General features: G+C 43.8%; 1 protein-coding gene across 11 annotated transcripts in view; it reads right to left on the bottom strand.

Annotated features, from left to right (window-relative positions):
* BOD1L1 (biorientation of chromosomes in cell division 1 like 1) overlaps positions 1-15287 on the bottom strand; it is a 180129-nt gene that overhangs the window by 121974 nt on the left and 42868 nt on the right. For 10 of the 11 annotated variants that reach the window (XR_014027068.1, XR_014027069.1, XM_081332377.1 and 7 more), the window contains one exon: positions 11725-11800. Coding sequence is in view for 9 of the 11 variants with exons in the window: in XM_081332377.1 (XP_081188503.1) it covers positions 11725-11800 (76 nt within the window). In the remaining 2 variants the exon portion in view is untranslated. Of the gene's footprint in view, positions 1-10571; positions 10950-11724; positions 11801-15287 lie in introns of those variants that run through there. The other variant, XM_081332385.1, reaches the window with a different exon arrangement.

Raw genomic sequence — 15287 nt, 5'->3', positions numbered from 1 at the left:
TCAAAGCTATCTTTTTGACCTCTTTGGTGTACACATTGTGGAGATACAACCTAATAACATTCATCTTTCTCTACTGTTCATGACTGAATGTCTCTTTATAGTTGTAATGGATTTCTTGATTTCTTGGTTGTTTGTATCCAGATGTTTACTACTGTCAAACACTTCACCCATGTACTTGTTTGCACGAGTGAATTGATTTGAGATTGTGCTGACTCCACCACACATTTCCTGCTTTATCATGAGCACCATATCATAATCGCTCAACAACTCCAGCTTAACCTGTAACCTTTTTTTTCCCCCTCCGGAGAAGATGGCCGCGGCCCGCGGCTGAGCTAGAGAATGCGGGAGGGTGAGTCCTGGCTGGCTGAGCCCTAAGGAGGCTGTTGCTTGCTGCACGGCCTCGGATGGGCACCGGGAGTTCCCGGTGCCGTAACAACTTGCCGAGGCCACGGGAGATGTTGGTGTGGCGGTCTGGGTGCGCCGGGCCTGACCCGCGGCGGCTGCGTTTTTGAGGATGCCGGAGATGTGTCGGGCGGCGAGGAGCCTGGGCCTAAAGTGGCCGGTCCGATCCGAGCGACGGGGCGCCTGGGACCTGCGGCGACCGCGGCGACGCCTTTTGAGGCCGTTCGGCATTTTGACTGGTCGGTGAGGCGCCGGGACCCACGGCAGTTAGGATGCTTTGGCGAGGCTTTTCGGCCCACGATGACTGCAGTAACATCTTGTGGGCCCCGCTCGAGGCGTGATCCGGGCGGTGAGACACCCAGGACCTGTGGCGGCCAGGACGATCTCCGCGTGGCCATTTGTGATTTGGGCGGAGGGGCGCTTGGCCTGGGATGGCCGAGTGCTCAATCTGATGGTCAGTTGGTGGACTTTCCCCTCCGGTGGAAGTTCCGTGGGGCTGGAGACATGCCAACCGAGGGGCCACGGGCTTTTCCTCCCCTGTGAAGGCCCTTTCGGGGCCGTTTTTGGAGGGCCCGGCTGTGGTTGGCCGGACCTGGAACCTGCAGCCAGAGATTTGGATTATATCTATCTGTTATTAGAACTATGGATGCCTCCACCGACAAATGGACTATTACTACCTCCCAGTCATTGGACCTTTCTTCTCCCTCTCTGCGACCTGTTGGAATTGGATGGTGACATTCCCTGATGCCGGAAGATCTTCTTGTCACTGTGAGAGGGTGACTTTGCTTGGGAGTCACTATCCAGCTCTGTAATTTTATCATCAATGGCTGTTGTATTGATTTTAGCCAATCCGTTTCCTCTTGCGTTTAGCTTATTGTATTTCTTTTATCTTATTGATGATCTATTCCGCAGGCACGTTGCTTGCCCTGAGAGATTCCCCCCTCTCCCAGGTGTGGCCCTCTGGTTTGTGCCGCCGATTCCTTAATGACAGATCCTGGGATCCCGAGAGGTGGCATGGGACAAGGAGGAGGCTTAGGGATTTTTTATGTAAACTTTTTAACGGGTTAGGGAGGGGGGAGGGATGTAAGTTCCAGCAGAAAGTTGGAGGGACTTTGCTGGATCTTTCCCAATCCAGGTTGGTAAATGGTCGTCACGGCGGGGGGAGGGTCTTGGGGCCCGAGGGGATGGGGTGGGGACATTGATCCCCACGGTGATTGGGAATGGCGGCAGACGGATGAACAGAGGGCCATATCGAAACTTGGGATCGCGCACCCGCTATATTCGAGCGGTGGCGCGCTCCGACCCTCTGGCCTCATCCTGCTTTTCCGGGGGTGGGGGAGGACAGGTACCTGAGCTCAGGCTGGTTTATTTGAATGCCAGGTCTGTGGTGAATAAGGCTCCCCTCATTCGGGATTTGATTGAGGAGGAAGGTGCAGACCTGGCATGCATTACTGAAACCTGGTTGGGCCCGGAGGAAGGGGTCCCTTTGATTGAGTTATGCCCACCAGGTTTCCGTGTGCTTCATCAGTCTCGGGCTCAGGGTAGGGGCGGGGGGGTGGCAGTTGTTATTAAGGAGGCCCTTTGTCCGCGGGAGACCACTGCCCCGCAGATTGGCAGATGTGAGTCCCTTCTCCTGAGGTGGGGTCCTGGGGGTCAGTTGGGTCTGTTGCTCACGTACCTTTCTCCCAGCTGCGTGGCAACAGCCCTGCCCGGGCTACTCGACGCTCTCTCACAGTTGGCAGTTGAGTTTCCCAGGCTTATGGTTCTGGGAGATTTTAATCTGCCTTCCCTGGGTGGTGCGTCGGGGGTGGCCCGAGAGTTCATGGCTTCCATGATAGCCATGGACCTGACCCAGATTATTCAGGGACCGACTCAGGAGGGGGGAAACACGCCCGACCTTATTTTCATCTCTGGGCAGTGGCTTAATGGTCTGGGTGGGGTTACTCCATCTCAACCCCTTTCTTGGACAGACCATTATCTCCTACGGCTGGGCCTCCATCATGCCACTCCACGCTGCTGGGACGTGGAACCGACCAGGTGGTTCCGCCCCAGGCACGTGATGGACCCAGATAGGTTCCAGACGGCGCTTGGACTGATTCCTTCCTCCCTATCCCACAGCCCGGTCGAGACCTTAGTTGATGCCTGGCAACGGGCGGCTTCCGAGGCTCTCGACCGTGTTGTGCCTTTGCGGCCTCTGACCCGGCGCAGATCCCGGCTCGCTCCTTGGTTCTCCGCGGACCTGCGGGAGATGAAGCGCCGGAGAAGGGGACTAGAGAGCATTTGGAGGTCCAGTTGGTCTGAGTCTGACCGAACACAGTTAAAATCCATTTCTAGATCTTATCTTGCGGCAATGGAGGTGGCGAAGCGTGCTTACTTCGCCACTCTCATTGCATCCGCAGATAACTGCCCGGCCGCCCAATTTAGAGTGACCCGTTCCCTTTTAAATCAAGGGACGGGAGAGGACCCCTTGCAGGGACGGGCCGAGGAGTTTAGTGAGTATCTGGTGGATAAAATCGCTCAGATTCGGCTGGCTTGGACTCCGACTGGGCAGTGTCTGACGAAGGGGAAACGATGGGTTTGGCCGATAATATCTGGGAAGAGTTTGATCCTGTGACTCCGGATGAAGTGGACAGGATCATGGGGAAATTAAGTGCCGCCACGTGTTTGTTGGACCCGTGTCCCTCCTGGCTGGTTTATGCGGCCCGGGAGGTTACACGAGGCTGGCTCCTGTCAGTTATAAATGCTTCCTTGAGTGAGGGGTGCTTCCCTGCCGCCTTGAAGGAGGCGGTGGTGAGGCCCCTCCTCAAGAAACCTGCCTTGGATTGACTTCCGGGTGGCAAGGCTCCGCCGCCGGCAGCCATTCTAGCTGTCAGCCCCGTCGTCTCCGTGGAGACGCCGAAAACAGCGCCGATCAGCTGTTTTGACGGCTCAGAAGCCCGCTCCTCGGGAGAAGAGGAGGGGGTGAGCGCCCAGGCAGGGGTAGAGCTCTCCCGGGCCGCCAGAGTTGAAACTCTGGTGGCTGAAGGATCGAGCCCCCCCCCGAAGCCTGAGTTTGCTCCGGACCTCGGGACGCCTCTGCTCCAGGGCTTTGGAGCAGAGCAGGGTGTAGCAACCATCCCTGCCAGCAAGAGTTAACTTCAGATAACTTGGATGCAGGCAGAGCGGTACAGGAGAATCAGGTGAAAGAAAGTTTATGATCTTTAACTCGGTGGACTTTGCGGAGTTTGATAAAAGTGAAAGTGCGCAACAGGCAATAGTGGGTGAAAATGGCTGCCAAATCTTCTAAAGTTCCTAGAAGCGCGGGGGCTTCCCCGGTGCAGCAATCTTCGCTACAAGCTTTAATGCCCCCTCCCCCTGCACCTGCACCTGTACCAACTTTTACAGTGAAAGATCTGCAGGATGTTTTGCAAGAGGCTTTGAAAAAGCAATCTCAACAATTAGCTGAACTTATGGAGGAGAAGGTTACAGAAATGAGGGCAGACATTTTACTTGCATTTCAAGGCATGGCTGTATGTATAGAGCGCCTGGACGAGAGAGTGGAAGATCTCAGCCAAAATAATATCAGATTAGATGCAAAAATGACAGAGACTGAAAATGTGGTGGATAGGAATGACGACGATTTGACCTTGGTACAGTACAGGGAGATGGAGTTCGCTGTGAGAATTAGAGGTTTAAAAGAGGATTCTAAGGAAAATTTGAAAAAAATAGTCTGAGGCTTTGGAAGGTGTTTTGGAGCGACTAGCAGAAGAAATTATGGTGGATATAGACAAAATATTTCGTGTTAATTCGTGGATTGCAAGACAAAGGAAATTACCCAGAGATGTGGTGGTTTACTTTACAAAGAGAGCAATTAGAAATGAGGTTATTCAAGCTTTCTATAATAATAAATTTGCAATTGCTGAACAAGAAGTTTTAATTTTAAAAGAGATTCCTCCAAGAATCTTAAGAAGGAAGGAATTTGCTTTTCTGGCACAGGAATTAAGAAGACGGGATATTCAGTTCAGATGGGAGATACCAGTGGGCATGGTGGTGATGTATGCAGGCACGAGACATCGTCTTCTTACAGTGTTACAGGCACGTGATTTTTATACTAATGTTTTAAAAGCAGTCCCCATAACACTTTTGGAATCTAAAAAGAAGAATGGTGAGGGAGTGTGTCAACCACAAAGCGAGAATCTACAAGGTGCCGAAGGAGTTACGCAGATGAAAAATGGAGAATTCCAGAAAATTATAGGAGTGGATCAAATTTCAGTATCATCGGAGGAGGTTAGAGACCAGAGAATGACACGTGCTGCTGCTAGACGAATGAGACAAGAGCAAGAACAAGAACAGCAGAGAGTTATGATGGCACCTCCAAAACCTACTTACAGTGAAGCAGTGGGAGGAGCGCGACCTAAGAGAGTGCAGGTGATTTTGGAAGAAGCGCTCCAAAAGCTTCAGGTCGCGAAAGATGGCGACAAAGTTTCTAACCTGGAATGTTAATGGTTTAAATTCACCACAGAAGAGAAAGAAAGTATTTCAATATTTAAAACAATTTAAGAATGATGTTATTTGTCTACAAGAAACACATATTAGAGCCACGGATCAAAAGTATTTGATAAACTCAAGGTTGGGCACACAGTTTATTGCTTCTGCAACTGATAAGAAAAATGGAGTGGTTATTTATGTTAAGAATACTCTGACAGCGGCTTTAATTGAAGCAGATAAACAAGAAAGATATGTTATAATTGAACTGTTAATAGAAGGCAAGAAAACGCTTTTGTTTGGACTATATGCTCCTAATCAACAACAAGGAGATTTTTACAGTTTACTACACAGCAAGATTATTCAGTGGGATTATAAATCTTGTATTTTGATCGGAGACTGGAACGGTGTTTTGGATGTACAAATGGACAAGGTTTTTTTTTTTAAAAGCACCCCAAGTCATGCTAGACTGCCTAAATCTTTTTTTGAGATGAAGGAATTGCGAGACATTTGGAGAGAAAGAAATCTGCAAGAAAAGGACTATACTTTTTTCTCCAACAGGCATCAATCTTTCTCCAGGATTGACTTTATATTAATCACTAATGACTTTTTTTCTAGGATTAAGAAGATTAAGATTTGTCCAAGAACTATGTCTGATCATAGTCCATTATGGTTAGAGATAGAAAAAGATAATAGGGATAGACGGTCCTCGCGTTTAATAGAAAACTTGTTTAGATATCAGGAAAATGTGGATGAGTGTAAAAAACAGATGAAGGAATTTTTTAAAATTAATATGCACAAAGGTACTTCTATTGAGATGGTTTGGGATGCAAGTAAAGCTTATATGAGAGGTGTACTAATATATTTGAACAATAAATATAGATGTAACTTGGAATCTAGGAGGAAACAATTAGAGGATGAAATTAAGGAAAAAGAAAAGGCCTTAATTTTGAATCCATCTGATGGGAAGATTAAAGAGGTAATTACTTTATTAAGGGTTCAGTTTGATAAGTTAATGGCAGATCAAGTGGCAACTAATTTACGGTATGCTAGACATAATATTTTTTGTAATGCTAATAAACCAGGTAGATGGCTAGCTTATTTGTTAAGGAAGAAGCAAAGGGTTTCTAATATAGATAGAATAGAACATAAGGGTAAGGTAGTGTACCAGTAGAGTCTTATCAAAAAGATTTTTGTTGATTTTTATTCTACGTTGTATGCCAGAGATAAGATTAGAGATGCAGATATAGATAATTACTTGGCAAGAGCTAATATTCCTGTTCTTACGCAAGATCAAAAGGAAGGGATGAATCAATTAATAACTGATGAAGAATTTTTTTTAGCAATCAAGCAACTGAAAGTGGGCAAAGCACCGGGTACGGATGGATTGACTGCTGTGTATTATAAAAATTTACAGTTAGAGATGGTGAAGCCTTTAAGGGAATTGTTCCAGACAATTCAAATGGGAGGAGGGGTACCTCCGTCTTGGAAGACTGCTTTTATTTCCTTGATTCCGAAGGAAGATCAGGATGTCACCCAAGCAAAAAATTATAGGCCAATATCACTTTTGAATACGGACTACAAGATATTTGCCAAAGTTTTAGCTAACAGATTGATGAGGGTAATACAACATGTAATTCATGGTGATCAAACTGGGTTTATAAGTGGTAGACAAATGAAGAACAATGTGAGACACATAGTAATTTGTTGGAATTTTTGGAAAGAAATAATCAGATCCCTGCAGCGTTGATCTTCTTGGATGCTGAAAAAGCCTTTGATCAATTGGATTGGCAATTTCTGATGAAGGTATTAGAGAAAATGGAATTTGGGGATAAATTTCTATAACCAATCAGGGCAATATATCAAAAGCAAACAGCCCGCATAGTCAATAACAGTCTGACTGAAGTATGTAATATTGAAAAAGGCACAAGGCAGGGGTGCCCATTGTCACCTCTATTATTTGTCTTAACATTGGAAATATTACTGATTAAAATACGTGACTCGGATAAAATTAAGGGAATTCAAATTAGAGACCAGGATTATAGATTGAGGGCGTTCGCAGATGATCTGGTTGTTACAGTGACTCAGCCTGATTATTAAGTTGTAGAATTGATGGAGATAATAATGCAATATGGGAAAGTTTCTGGATTTAAGATCAATATACAAAAAACTAAAATGTTGTCTAAAAACATGGCAGTGTTACAAAAGGCTGTTTTAGAAGAGCTAACAGGATTTGAAATAGTTAAAAGGGTTAAATATTTGGGGATATATTTGTCACCCTCAAATGTGAAGTTATATAAAAATAATTATGAAAAGTTATGGGGAAAAGTACAAAAAAATTAGATAGTTGGAAAAAATTACAATTATCCTTATTGGGAAGAATTGCAGCAGTGAAAATGAATGTTTTGCCAAAATTTTTATTTTTATTTCAAATGATACCTATACGTAAAAAGGATTTAAATTTGGAGGAATGGCAAAAAGAAATTAATAAATTTGTTTGGGCAGGGAAAAAGCCACGAGTTAAATTTAAGATTATGCAGGATACGCGTGAAAGAGGTGGTCTTAAAATGCCTAATTTTAAATTATATTATGAAGCTGCTGCTTTGTCAGCGATAAGTGACTGGTTTAATTTAACACAAGCGAGATTATTAAATCTTGAGGGACATGATTTGTTATTTGGATGGCATGCATATTTATTGTATGATAAGAAGGTGGATAATGTGTTTAAGATACATATTTTAAGGTTTGCTCTGTTGCGAGTTTGGAAAAAGTACAGACACAAGTTAAACTATAAGATACCTATTTGGGCAATACCTAAACACGCAATAGAAAATATAAGTGTGGGATTCAAACATGATGTGACTACATATAAGGAAATTTTAAGTTTGGAAAGGAATGTATGGCAATTAAAGTCATATAACATTTTAAAAGAAGAAAAGATAGTACAAACTTGGTTTCAGTATGGGCAATTACAGGCTAGGTGGAAAGAGGACCAGAAAACTGGTTTTTTGATGACTGATGAAAATTTGGTAAAGCAAATTAGAGATCAAGGTCAAGCTCATATAAAAAGGATATATCTTGCATTGATAGAAATTGATTCAGAGACGGAACTTGTCAAAGACTGTATGATAAAATGGGCTCAGAATTTTCAAGAAGTTATCACAATGGATACTTGGGAAAAGATTTGGGTGAGAAATGTAAAATTTGCACAGGCCCAAAATTTAAGAGAGAATTTTTATAAAATGTTTTATAGATGGCATTTAGATCCTAAAAAATTAGCAAGCATGTATCCGAACTGCCAGCCCAAATGTTGGAGGTGTGGCTATGCAACGTATTTGGGTATGCAACGTATTTTCATATATGGTGGACTTGTAAAAGGGTTAAAGCATTTTGGATTAAAATTTGGTGGAATATGCAAAAAATATTCAAGAAAAGGATAAAGTTTTGTCCGCAATTGTTTTTATTGGGCATTATCACAGATACTACCGTTGTGGACACAAAGCTGATGTTGAATTTAATTACGGCAGCGAGACTTTTAGTAGCGCAATATTGGAAGAAGGAAGAACTGCCAACTATAGAAGAATGGACTTTAAAAGTTTCCAATTTGGCGGAAATGGCAAAGATTTCAGCGTATCTGAAAGACCAATCGCAACAGAGATATATTGTGGAGTGGAGAAGATGGATTGATTATATCCAGAATAAATATGGGACTAAAAAGTTTCACTTAGCATTTGAATAAGTAGTGGATTTATATGATGTATAACTAGCTTGTAGTTATTTTATTAAGAGTTAAAGTGCGATAGAATTGAATATTTTATTGTTGTTTGCATATTTTAGATTATGTTTGTTTGTATTTTTATACCCTGTATTTAGCTCTGGGAAGTCAGGGAGGGGGGGAGGGGAGGGGAGTGTTGGGGAGGTTTGGGGAGAGGGGAGGGGGAGGGGAGGGGTTTTGTATTTAAAAATGTACCGTAAAACTTTTCAATAAAAAAAAAGAAACATGCCTTGGATCCAGCTATCCTAAACAACTTTCGTCCTGTCTCCAACCTTCGCTTTCTTGCGAAGGTTGTTGAGAGCGTGGTGGCACGGCAGCTCCCTTTGGTCCTGGAGGAAACTGAGTATCTGGATCCATACCAATCGGGTTTCAGGCCCGGGTACTGCACGGAGACGGCATTGGTCGCACTGGTGGATGATCTCTGGCGGGCCCGAGACAGGGGTTATTCCTCTGTCCTGGTCCTTTTAGATCTCTCAGCGGCTTTTGATACCATCGACCATGGTATCTTGCTGCAACGTCTTGCGGGGTTGGGAGTGGGAGGCACTGTTTTACGGTGGTTCTCCTCCTACCTCTCGGGTCGTTCGCAGACGGTGTTGACAGGAGGGCAGAGGTCAGCCCCTAGGCCCCTTAGTTGTGGGGTGCCTCAGGGGTCGGTACTCTCGCCCCTCCTGTTCAACATCTATATGAAGCCGCTGGGTGAGATCATCCGTGGTTTCGGGGTGAGGTATCATCAATATGCTGATGATACCCAGCTCTTTATCTCCACCCCGAACCAACCCAGTGATGCCCTCGATGTGATGTCCCGTTGCCTGGAAGCGGTACGGATTTGGATGGGGAAGAACAGGCTCCAGCTCAACCCGGCCAAGACTGAGTGGCTTTACGTACCAGCATCTCGACTTGTCCAAGAGGTTCCATCTTTGGTTATGGGGGGAGAGGTGTTGCCTCCCGTTGATAGGGCGCGCAATTTAGGCGTCCTCCTGGATTCACGACTCAGTTTTGAAGATCATATTGGAGTCGTGGACAGGGGGGCATTCGCCCACGTTTGCCTGGTGCGCCAGTTGCGCCCCTATCTGGACCAAGATGCCCTACGTATGGTCACTCATGCACTCGTCACCTCTCGGATAGATTACTGCAATGCTCTCTACATGGGGCTGCCCTTGAAGACCACCCGGAGGCTCCAGCTGGTGCAGAATGCGGCCGCGCGGGTAGTGATGGGAGCATCCCGATACTCCCATATTACACGCCTCCTGCGTGAGCTGCATTGGCTACCAGTTGTCTTCCGGGCAATATTTAAGGTGCTGGTACTTACCTTTAAAGCCCTACATGGCTTAGGCCCGGGATATCTGCAGGACCGTCTGCTGCCGGGGACGACTTCCCATCGCCCAGTGCGCTCACACAGAGAGGGCCTCCTCAGGGTGCCGTCGGCCAGTGTCGGCTGGCAACCCCCAGGGGGAGGGCCTTCTCTGTGGGAGCACCAGCCCTTTGGAATCAACTCGCCCTTGAGCTTCGGATGGCCCCGGACCTCCGGTCCTTTCGCCGCGACCTCAAAACTTTCTTTTTCCATCAGGCTGACCTGGATTGGTGATGGGTTTTTAAAAGTTTTAATTTTTAACTGTGTAATTAATATTTGGGGCTGTTATTTAATTTTTTCTTAACTTTTGTACTGTTGTTTTTTATTGCTGTTAGCCGCCCTGAGTCCTCTGGGAGATAGGGCGGCATATAAGTCCCATAAAATAAATAAATAAATAAGCTTCAGTGCCGCATCCCAGGCAAGTCCTGGTGACATATAGTACCACGTGGGATCTAGCTTGCAGTGTTTCATACTATTGTCTCTAAAGTTCTCAAACACATCGGCCAATAACATGCCACTCTTGTGATAATCGTGAAGTCTTTTGCATCCGAATTCGTCCCATACCTCCTTCGCGTGAGCATAGTCTTCGTTGCTTATTTCTGTGTCATTCAGTTTTGAATAGAATGCAGACTTTGGAGGCAGTTAGGTTTCACTTAACCTTTCATTAGAATCTATGTAATTGTACAGATAAACTCTTGCCTGATTACATCTTTGCTGATTCTTTGCACTGATTAAGATTCTTTGTCAAATCATTGAGATTTCATTATCCCCGTCAGGGCAGGAAGCGAATATTTCTTTTTAAGGTGCTCGTACTTTGGGTTTTGTGGTGTTGTGGGAGCCTCAGCAGGAAGAAGCCTCTTTCAATAAAAGTTTCAAGATCTCTGGTTTGTTCATAAGCGATACACCTTTGATCTTATTGTCTTTCATTATCTGCTTCAGGGCAGGAACCAAATATTTCTTTATCGCAGATGTTTTTGTAGATAGAAGAAAAAAATTTAAAGCGTTTTCAATTTTGCGTTTTGGGAAATTCCCATGATGGGCAGGGCTAATTCTCACATTTCTATTTGTAATACTTGTGTGTGGGGTATTTCCCATGATGTCACCAGTGGGCAGGGCTAATTCCCACATTTCTACTACTAGTGTATGTGGACAGGGCTATTTATCAAGTGTTGCAGAGGCTTTACATCTGTACTACTGGTATCCTTTGAAAACAAAGGCTGGAAGGACAGGATGTAACCGTCCTCCTTCAGCTGAACTTTCCAGAGAGATGAAATCCACTGAATCTCACCCTACCCCACCCCCACTCCTCCAGGCACAACCATCCAAGGAACTTCAGGTTAACTTCACATTGCTCCTTTTCCAATCCAGGAGCAGACTGGCTACAAAGACCAACTCCTAGCAACCAAACCAGCCATATGTCTAGCAGAGCAAAGAAATTCTTGGTTAGTTCAGAATGCCATTTCTGGGTGGAGTCAACAGAGTTCATTTCACTTAAAAGATTTCTTGCACAACTCCCAGAAGAAGATTGCAGATTCAAATGAATCCCTTTTATCTGAGGGATCTAAGAGCACAGATCTCCCAGTGGCTCTACAAATGCCATTTATCAGCAAAGGCTCACACAGAAATAGATGTTTTAACAACCAGAAACAAAATTCACTTTAGAAGACATTTATCAAATAATTTTTTTTAGCCAGTAAGAGTTTTAAAACCTTTTCTAAAAATTAAAACTTACTTCATTTATCTTTTCAAATTCTTCAAAATATGTATCAGGCTGTTCACATTTTTTCTTCCAGCCTTCTTCATCATGCCTAGAAGTATGAGAGGATGACGTTATTGAAAATAACTACGTTGGTAGAAATATAACCTGCTTTTTAATTAATTAAATATTTAATCAAAGTAACCAGCTGACAATCTGTTGGCTTGCCCCTTCTGCTAAATGGCCACAGCATCCATAATTTCTTTTTCATCCAAACTAAGGGCTAGATGCTACCTTTGGGATCAGGAGGAGAGGAATGACAGGCTACATCCAAATAATGAAGCTAGTAAGCTCCATGGAAGTAACTGAAAGACATCCAAGAAAAAATGCATCAGACTGGAAGCACTATGGAGAGAAGAGGCATACAGTGAAATGGATGTAATAGATCTGGAATCTCATGGACAATGCTCTAATGTGGTACACTAGAAAACATAGCTAGGACTCAAACAACTGCAGAAAGAAAACAAAATTGAGATTTTGCTTCTTCACTTTTCACTTATTTCCCAGATGGACTAGGTAAGTGGAAAAAAAGAATTTCCTTGAAGCCATACATGCCAGTGTTTGAGGAAATTAAGCGCTGAATAAATAAGGCTATGAATATCAGTTGCTTCTGTTCAAGTCTTGTTCCTTGTCCTTCAAGTTCAGCAGAAGACCATATATGTCTGCCCCACATATTTCTTCACATGTTGCTGTTTCCAAAACAACCTGCATAACTTGTAGATACCTTAGGACAGGGGTAGGCAACCTCGGCTCTTTTATGACTCATGGACTTCAACTCCCAGAATTCATGAGTCAGCTATGCTATGCTATGCTGACTCAGGAATTCTGGGAGTTGAAGTCTATGAGTCATAAAAGAGCCGAGGTTGCCTACCCCTGCCTTAGGAGTATCAGGATAACCTTTCTAAAAACACCCCTGTCCTTCTACACAATGTTATATTCTATAGAATTTTTGCAAAATGGTCCAGACTGCATTTTGGTGGAATGGATTAAGGCATTTGCAGGTTTGTTGGGTCCAATATCATAAATATTTTAGGGATAGTATAATAACAGATAGTTCTTGACCTACATGAATTTGTTTAGTGACCATTCAAAGTTACAATGGCACTGAAAAAAGTGACTTATGACCATTTTTCACACTTATGACTGTTACAGCATCCCCACAGTCATGTGAATGAAATTTGGATGCTTGGCAACTCACCCATATTTATGACGGTTACAGTGTCCCAGGATCATGTTGCGACCTTCTGACAAGCAACGTCAATGGGAAAACCAGATTCACTTAACAACCATGTTAATAATTTAACAACTAGAGTGATTCACTTAACAAATGTGGCAAGAAAAGTCATAAAATGGGACAAAACTCATTCAACAAATTTCTCACTTAATAACATATGTTTTGGGCTCAATTGTGGTCGTGAGGATTACCTATAAAGTGCCATCATCAATTGTGTGTCTGTGTGTGTGTGTGTGTGTGTGTGTGTGTGTATTGTGGTAGCTATAGCCTACTTCATTAATCAAGGTAGATACGAAGTTATTAACTACCCAGTCAGACAGGGAAGATATGTTGCATACCCCATCATTCAAAGAATTCTGACAAGTGGATACAGGAAGGAAGCCTTCTCTGTTACCCCTGCCCTGTGGAACATTATCCCCCAGGAGGTGAAGCAGACCCCACTCTTTTGGCTTTCCAGAAAGGAGTGAAAATATGCTTCTGCAGCCTTGCTTGGGAAGCCCAGAGGAGCACACAGCCATCAGGCTGGTTAGATCTCTGTGAAAGCCTTCCATTTACCTTTCAATTAATTTTTAACAGTGTATTTAATCATCCTTGCCTTTTTAAAAATCTTAACTATTATATATTGTTTTTATATTTTAATATTTTATTGTACACTACCCAGGGAGATAGATGGTTCCAAAATGTGATGATAGACAGACAGACAGACACAGAAAGAGATGTCCCAAAGTTGCTTTTTCAGGAGGTAACTGGACTTGTTTTTCTTTGAAAACATTTCGCTTCTCATCCAAGAATGGATGAGAAGCGCTGAATGGATGGTGGGGAATAGAAGGACTTATATTCCTTGCAGACAGCTGGGCATTTCATTCTTTTAGAGACTCACTGAGGCCATTTGGAGGTTTAGCTGTGTTCTCAGGATCACCTGAGTAGTGCAAATGTGCATGGAGTCTTCTTAGCTACAGGATGTTTTCTGCCCTGTGTCCCTTCACTGTTGAAGACAGGTGCAGGCTTTTGGGGATGAGTCTGTGTTGTCTGCATCTCAAACTGAAGTGCAAATGGTTCCTATAGTCTGCAATGTTTTCTGGAAATCCATTCATACTTCTGCACCATTTGAAGGGTGTTCATCCCAAAGTGCATAACTAAATGTCTATGGAGATTCTCAGTCATCCAGGTCATGGTTGTCCCAAAGGTGCTTTTTCAGAAGGTAACTGGACTTTCTTGTTTTTCTTTGAAGACCTTTCGCTTCTCATCCATGAAGCTTCTTCAGTCGAGTTAGCCAGTGAGACTTGTTCCCAGCCATCCCAAGTCAGTGGAGCTGGGGTGGCTGCACCTACCCAGCCACCCCTACCCAGCCATGCCCACCTGGTCATACCGAGTCAACCATACTGAACGGCATCGAGCTGGCCATGGCCACCTAGTCACGACAATCTGGCTGTGACCACTCAGCTACGCCTACCCAGCCATGCCCATCTGGCCCTTTGAGGGCAACCATAATGCTGATGCGGCCCTCAATGAAATTAAGTTTGACATCCCTGGAATAAATAGTGTAAATAGAAGTAAAATAATAGAATAAACAATGTAATTAAGATGGATTTTATCCCTTATTTAATATATTCCTATGTTAATACTACTATACCAGTATTTCTATGTTAATACTAAATATTTACTGCAGACTGACAAGTCATTTGGAATATTTAATTGGGATAGTATTCACAAAAGTTTTCTTTAGTTAGCAGTGGTTCACATGGTTTGAATGCTGACTCTGAAGACCATTGAGAGGTTGACAGCTCAGTTACATGATGGAATGAGTTCCCCTCAATTTGTCCCAGTTCCTGTCAACCTAGCAGTTTGAAAGCATACAAATGTGAGTAGATAAATAGGTACCACTTCAGTGGGAAAATACCAGGGACACAAAAGGAGCCCCCTAATCAGTGGTGAGATTCAGCCGGTTCGCACCAGTTCGACAGAACCAGTAGCTAATTTTTTGTTGCCCAGGCCCAGAATGGACTTCCAGAAGCAGCATCCATACAGAGAACATTTTGTTCACATATTTGAATCCCACCACTGCCCCTAATCCTTTCAACCCAGAAGCACCTTGGTAGGTGTTACTGACACAAATGTAGTAGTTAAAATGAGACAATCATTCAAGAAAGGTGGTTTAAAATATGATTTGCAATGCCATTGGGCTAGCCATCAATATAGTGGAACATTTCCCTTTATAAAGAGTGTTGGGGAAATTATCTATTTTTCTGTGATAATGGCAAGTGCTTGGAACAACTTATCGTAGAAAAGATGTTTTATTTTCAGA

The sequence above is a fragment of the Vipera berus genome (genome assembly GCF_964194415.1).
Source record: "Vipera berus genome assembly, chromosome: 7".
NCBI lineage: Eukaryota > Metazoa > Chordata > Lepidosauria > Squamata > Viperidae > Vipera > Vipera berus.
The sequence above is the reverse complement of the archived record's forward strand: the minus strand, read 5'-3'. Positions and strand labels throughout refer to the sequence as shown.